The sequence below is a fragment of the Cryptomeria japonica genome, chromosome 10 (genome assembly GCF_030272615.1).
Source record: "Cryptomeria japonica chromosome 10, Sugi_1.0, whole genome shotgun sequence".
In the NCBI taxonomy this organism is placed as follows: domain Eukaryota; kingdom Viridiplantae; phylum Streptophyta; class Pinopsida; order Cupressales; family Cupressaceae; genus Cryptomeria; species Cryptomeria japonica.
The window spans coordinates 61,393,862-61,401,237 of NC_081414.1; the positions used below are offsets into that span (position 1 = coordinate 61,393,862).

At 36.1% G+C, this 7,376-nt stretch overlaps 1 protein-coding gene across 2 annotated transcripts; it reads right to left on the minus strand.

Annotated features, from left to right (window-relative positions):
* Window positions 1-607: 607 nt before the first annotated feature.
* On the minus strand, window positions 608-4,002 carry LOC131029801 (14-3-3-like protein). Of its 2 annotated transcripts, none has more exons than XM_057960456.2 (5): window positions 3,900-4,002; window positions 3,221-3,778; window positions 3,005-3,127; window positions 1,141-1,257; window positions 608-1,044 (listed from the first exon to the last, which is right to left on the minus strand). In XM_057960456.2, exons 2-5 carry the CDS (start codon window positions 3,704-3,706, stop codon window positions 985-987), a joined length of 786 nt encoding a protein of 261 aa, XP_057816439.1. In that variant the 5' UTR covers window positions 3,707-3,778; window positions 3,900-4,002; the 3' UTR covers window positions 608-984. The 2 variants fall into 2 exon arrangements, with proteins under 2 accessions (XP_057816439.1, XP_057816452.1); XM_057960469.2 differs by having other exon boundaries at window positions 3,221-3,814; window positions 3,900-3,953.
* Window positions 4,003-7,376: the final 3,374 nt, after the last annotated feature.

The following is a 7,376-nucleotide window of genomic DNA, read 5'->3' on the forward strand; positions in this document are numbered from 1 at the left end:
CTACAGTTAAGCATCTTAGATCTGAAAAACAAAAAGTGTTTCAATCACAATTTTCGTCTGATGCCCAGCTGGCCACTACCTAAAGCTCCATGGGTTGCTAAATTTAAACCAAGAGTAACGTAAAGAGTATATCAAAAGGTATAACGTCAAAATCAAGGCTGTGTTGTAGTCGCATCAATGGCCATGTTTTGAACTACTCAATGTCAAAATAGAAGGGGGTAAACCTTTGAATGCCAAAATATAAGTACAATGCAAATGAATGCTTCAGTTATAGGATCCGCTTTTCCACTTTACCACTAGTCCTTTTTTCAATGTGTCATAAAGCTGAAGATCAGATCATCGGATTTCAGATTCCTCCTTCAATATCCAAAAAAAACCATTAGTGGGCCAAAGTCTAGTCATGGACCGAGATAATTAATGAACCTTTGCAGGTCATCACGCCGAAATAGCAAAAATAGCAATATGTATGACCATATATACAAAATACAGAACTAGTAAGCAGAAAACTGCAAATTTGATGATTACTACTAATAAAAAAACATTATCAAACTTTCCACATCACATCAATATAATTCAAATCAATTGTAGAAGGCTAGAAAACACAGGGTGATTCATAAAGGATAATATCATATATTTGTATTAGGCTAGAAACCGATGGGGTTTCATTCAGGAAAAATATTCCGTTAAAGGAATTAGAACATGAGTAGAGACTAAAACAGAAAGACAGAATGGGGTTACAAATTTACTTCTCGGCTCACTCATCAAACTTACATTACCAAGCCCACTATATCCAATCATTGACTAGTAATATGGATTGTTTATAATGACAACATAATTGCAGGTAACAATAGTTTATTAGCCAATACACTCTGCAAAGTAGCAGATCTAATAAACAAGATCACACCCAAAGGAACCAGTTACAAATTACAGCAGGAATGCCTGATAATCTACTGCCTTAATACAGGATTAGGTGTCTGTTAATAACTATTGCTCTCCACCTTCCTCAAGCTTGGAAGCATCTTTGATCTCCTCTCCTGCATCCTCCTGGAAGTGTTTCACAAAGTTCATATAAGTGTGTTATTCTATGACCGACTCATATAATGAAAACCAAACACTAACTCAATGCACAAGGTCACAAACCTGCATGTCTGACGTCCATAACGTGAGATTGTCACGCAGGAGCTGCATGATGAGAGTACTGTCCTTATAAGAATCTTCACCTAAGGTATCTAATTCAGCGATTGCCTCATCAAAAGCCTGCATCACCAAATTTCCCTTAAAAGCAATAAAAATCATATAATCCAAATCCACACAATATCACTGTATAACAACTGATCTTTCCCATTCTCCACGGAATGAATGAAAAAGGTAAAAATCCTGTAACCACAGTACAATCAAAACTGAATTATTTTACTTTTGAAGACACATTTGTGTAAATTTCAAATAGAACACACACAGCAACATAATATAACATCAAGAGTACTAAAACATAGCAAGATAATTCTCAAACCACCACAATGCATTTGGTCAGGGTGTTAATTCTAGTCAGACAAAAGATTCTCCTAATCTGTTAAACAGCCATGCACCGTATGATATACTAGTTATCATATTTTTAAAAAAGGGTTGCAAAAACCTGGCAAGCCAAAACTTTGACTTGGATTGAGAAGTCGGTATAATCAACTTGGCATGGTTAAAACTACAAAATCACAGAATCGATAGAAGATCACTCAAAACAAGCTCAAAACAGCTGAAAATCAGTGCAATGAGAATCAAGGAATCAAAAGCACAAGAGCACAATACACAAAGGTGAAATAAAAAGATATAATCAGCGACAACTATGACTGAATAGATACCCCCCCAAGGACCCAGTGCCTAAACCTGGTATCTATGCTATAATCTAACTAAAATTTCTGATCACCAATCTAACCAATAAGCTCCAGTGGAAATGATCTAGCACAACACATTCGTTTTAGAGTAATTTTGCGGACACTTGAATATTGATATGGCCCCCATTGAGACAACAATCCAACAATTGATTCTTGATACAAAACTAGAAATCACTAATAAGGGAGATTGTGAACTGTGGTGACAATCTACAGTTCACAATCTGACCTACCGTCCTAACTACACACCGAATTTTCGAAACTGTCAGGTTAGCCCTACCTGATAACCTCATAAGGGTATGAGGCCAGCCACAAGTCCTACAAACATTGGAAGGACGGATGCCAATCTGACCTAGCGTGTAAGCAAATGAAGCAGTGTTTTGCCAACATGCTGCGCTGCTTTTCTTGAAACTTTCCACAAAAGTCGAGGCTTCACAAGCAGACTCAAAACTTGAATCTCGTCATTGTAACTAATCTCCTCCATAGAAATCCCTAGACTCGGCATCTAGACTTTAAAACCATGTCCTCCAGGGAATATTTATTAAAGCTTTAAAAAGTGAAAAAACACTTAAAATATGATGATTTTCAGTATTGTAAAAGATCACCTCCCGAGCCTACACCTCCATGGAATGTATATCTCAAGCTGAATGAATGTAACAATTGTCATAATCAAACCCGCACAAACTTGGTATCATAGAGGCATCTAAGCAGTGACTTCCAAGCCCTAGAGCGATCTAAGCTTGGTTTTCATATATGGAGACAAATATGTGGAGGCATATGGGGTTTCCATTAATAAAGACATCTTTGGCGTAAAAACTCTGCCTAGCCACATTCAAATTGCATACGATTCCTCTACCAGCATCAAGACCTATCACATCCTCTAAACCAAAAATAATAATAATAAGCACTCATTTTGTTCATCCTAAAAAGCAAGAAACAACAGAGTTCCCTGCAAGACAAAAAACCCTCTCCATGGAAAATAGCAATATTAAAGCAGATCCAACAGACAAATTCACGACAGTGACGAAAAGGCATGAACCCTAAAGCGAGAGATGTCAATGAAAAGTCTAGATCCATAAAGTAAGACAAAAATGCCAATACAAAAGAACAAAAATACCCACCGTTTTAGCGAGGGCACAGGCACGATCTGGCGAATTCAAAATTTCGTAATAAAACACAGAGAAGTTAAGCGCCAGGCCAAGCCTAATAGGATGCGTTGGGGTCAGCTCAGCCACCGCAATATCCTGCATAGTACCAGGCCATCATAAATCAATACAACGATTTGCAAAACACAAACAAGTTAGGTTTCAAAGAAAAGGACCAGAAAAAAGGATTACCTGCGCAGCCTTGTAAGCGAGCAAGGTGCTCTCTGCGGCCTCCTTGCGCTCTGCTCCTGTCTTAAACTCAGCAAGATAGCGATGGTAATCGCCCTTCATCTTGAGATAAAAGACCTTGGACTCACCAGTGGTAGAGGAAGGAATGAGATGCGAGTCGAGGAGGCGCAGGATCGAGTCACAAATCTTGGTAAGCTCGGCCTCTACCTTGGCCCTGTACTCTCTTATGCTCACCACATGTTCATCGTTGCCGCGGCTCTCTTCCTTCTGCTCAATGGACGAAATGATCCGCCACGAAGCCCTGCGCGCGCCGATAACATTCTTGTAAGCCACAGACAAAAGATTGCGCTCCTCCACAGTCAGTTCCTCCACTTCCACACCCTTAGTCACTTTCTCCATAAACTCCACCATTTCTTCATACCGCTCCGCCTGCTCTGCAAGCTTCGCCATGTACACATTTTCCTCGCGGGAAGCCTCTACGGGCGACATCTCTCCAAACAAAACGGTAAAAATGACCACCACAGGCGCAAACAGAAACACCTATTTCCCCTGCGCTCGAACCTGCAACCAAACCCTAACCAGTCTGAGTATCGAAACCTGCGAACAACTCAACACCAAATCCAAATGAAAAATGACACAGACCTCTGCTAAATATAGCGAGAGTGAATTTACTGCGGTTTACCTGAATTCTTCACTTTACCACTAAATTTCCCGCTAAATATAGTGATGCCTGCAATGTCAGTCTCCAACGGAGGGCTTAGAAAGGGCATAGAAAGAGCCTGTTATAAGCCAGGGCCGTGTGGATTTTAACCGCCACGTGTCGGGAGCATCGCTCTTGGTGGCCGCGGGCTCAGCCGGTTTCCCCGGAGGTATTCCCTGTTGTAGCCGGTAGCAGTCATTCAATGGAGCCAGTTGTTCGTTGGTGTTTATTGGATGCACTTTTTGCACCTAATACATTATTCAAATTTTTTATTTTTAATTCTTTAATTTTTGAATTTTTGAATGGTCACTTTGGTTAGGCCTTATGATAAAACTATTAAAATATTTATTACTTTGTTTTATATAATCATTTATATCCGTATGGATAAGTTTAAACTTGTTTGAATTTTTAATGCCATGTCCCCAAATAATGATTCCATTTTGGGGGGTTTTTTGAATAAGAATTCCCCCAAATAGAAATTTAGTAGATACTTGTTTTATTCCTTGGGCGTGTATGAATTGGAAGGATAAATTGATTGATTGGTTTAGCTTTTCAAATGTGGAATAAATACAATGCACCTAGCAGTTATCGTTACATAAATTTGTTTTATTGTCGAATGAGTAATTTAAAGGTATGATCTCATGTCCCCATTTAATAGTGACTATAATTTTTTTATATCATATATTTATTTGACTCAACTTAAAGTATTAGATCATGTCTTAAAATTAGGTGTAGCTGATGGATGATATCTCAAAGTTAGATAGGTAAAGTTGGGAATAAAATAATGCATGACCTCATAAAGTAAAAAGAGCATGGCCCCCATTAAGGGAAATAGTCATTATGTCATCAATTTAGTAGAATAAAAAATATATATAATAATTAATGTCGTAAGGTTAATACCAATGTTTGCGGGAGAGGGAGTGTGGAGGGAAGGGAGTGGTCTTGCCCATCAAGGTTGTTCCATTCTTCGTGATCTTCTAGCTAATAAAAGCAACATTATTACCTTCCTTTAGATCTTGTTGTAGTTTAATGTGTCCCTTGGTGGTGATATCACAAGAAATAAGGAATTCCCAAGTTAAGAGGGGCCATTCACATTGTTGAGAGGATGTAAAAGAGTGATGTGGAGGCAAAGACCACACACCTTTGTGGCTAGAAGGCAAATATTGTGGCTAGGTCCAACTAGATCATTCTCTAGTCAACAATAGTGGCAAAGGAACGGGGGTGGAATGGTTGCATTGGTAACTCCCACATGGGAATCAAGCATAGGAAGGCGGAGAAGGCAAAAAACCTTGGCCATAATTTAAGGGCCTTCTCCCATGATGAAGACTTTCAACACCACCTTCCTAGCTTAAATGAACTTCAATCTACATAAGCACATTAGAGATCATTGTTATTTGGAGTGAATAGAAAAGTTAGTATCTAAAACATTATGAGTAAAAATAGTAGAATTTTAATCTTTCTAGACACAACAAGAATTTACAATCTAAGAGCATGAAAAATCTAAGAAAAAATTCCCAACAAAAAAGTTTCCATGTCACTAAGATAATTGTGCCAAGTAAATGGTCTAGGCCTTAGAGATTGAAAGAAATTAGGGATCTAAAGCCTAATATTCTCTGTTGAGCACAAATCCAAAAAAAGTGCAATAGGGTTTCTAGCTACCCACAATATAGTCATCTTGGATTAGAAAGGGCAAGATGTGTCAAATGGATGCTACCAGGAAGACTCTATAGTAGCAAAGACAAAGTGAAATGGGTGACTTTAGGCTCCACAATTGCTTTCCAAATTATTTAAAAATACCACCCAGATAAAATTAGGCAATTAAAGAGAGCCCATTGTGTTCGATTTTGCACCATGGAAAGATAAGGTAAAATCCACTTGTATCTTTTATTAGGAAAGTAATTGCGGAAAGGAGTGTCAGTAAAAAAAAATTAATCCTTCCACCAAGACCTAGGGGAGAGGGACCAGTAGTCGTTAGGGCTAACTTCGTCAACATGTAGTCATCACATGGAATATCGTAAGACCTCCGTTTTTTTTAGAAATGTAAAATGGACACTTAACTATCTACAACTAAGGTTTGAAGGCGTGACTCATCATGCAACTTGTCAAAATAACGTGTCTACTGCAAAGTGTCCAAAAAATGACTTTTTAAAAATTCGACCAAAACTTAATCTAAAAATGTCTAGTAATTGAAAATATATATATCATTTCTTGTTAGTAAAATGTCATATTTTTATTTAGAGTATAACTTATATGCAACATAAATGGACCAAAAACATATTAGTAACCATAAATAATTGTTATATCTAACTTGTAAATCCAACATAAATGAATTAATAGTTGAGCAAAAGAAAAAAAATTGTTGTTATAGAAAAAACACATTATTATATAAAATACAACTTATATCCAACACAAATGGACCAATAGTTGAACACTCAAACTTGTTGAAAATCCTCCTCATTTAATGGAAAAATACAAGGTATTTTTTGTGCTCACCTTTTATATTTGTGATGGGACAAATTATTAATATGAAATACTCGAATGAATATGCATTGCTACCCCAATAGTTGTACACATAGGAATACTATTTTTTCACTTGACAACAATACTTGCTCAAGCAAGTATCTTATTTTATTAAATGAGCATCTTATTTTTTAAATGACACACTTATAGTGGATAGTTGTGATATTTTATTTCAAACAAAAAACTATTTATTTCGCTTGTTAATGAATGTATATTTGTATATTTTATATAACATTTACATGTTCTTATGTGTTCAAGTATAGGTGTATTTTGACCAACATTTGGTTATTTTTTTATTTACATGTGGACTATTTATTTATAATATATAGTATAAATTTGTGGTAAGATTGGATATTATGTGCACAATTGCTATAACTGCAGACACTCAAAATTGTCATGTTTAATTAAATAAATATTTTATTTATTTAATTATCTAAGCTTAATTCTTCTATTAATTAAATAAATTTTTATTTATTTAATTAATTCATTTATCCTCTTCTAGCCTTATTTCTTATTTAAATAAATACATTTATTTATTTAAATTACCCTTTCCTAAATTAAATAAATATTTTATTTATTTATTTGTCCTATTTCTTCTATTAATTAAATAAATCTTTATTCATTTAATTAATTCATTATCTTTTTCTACACATGACACATGTCATTCATCTCTTAATTCCTACACTACCTACCCCTTTCATTATTTTGGTATTTCTTTTACCTACCCTCTAATCCTAGCCGACCTCTCTTTTACACCTCTCAATCTTAACCCTCCATTTCATATTGTGTCTTCTATTTAAGGAGATGCTTCCTTCATTGTCAAACCCTAATGACCTAATCACTTATGCTAATGATCTTTCATGCAACTTGCTACACTACGATCCTACTTGCAACCACATTCCGTTCTTTGTTGAGCTCTTGTGCATACAAAAATCTGAG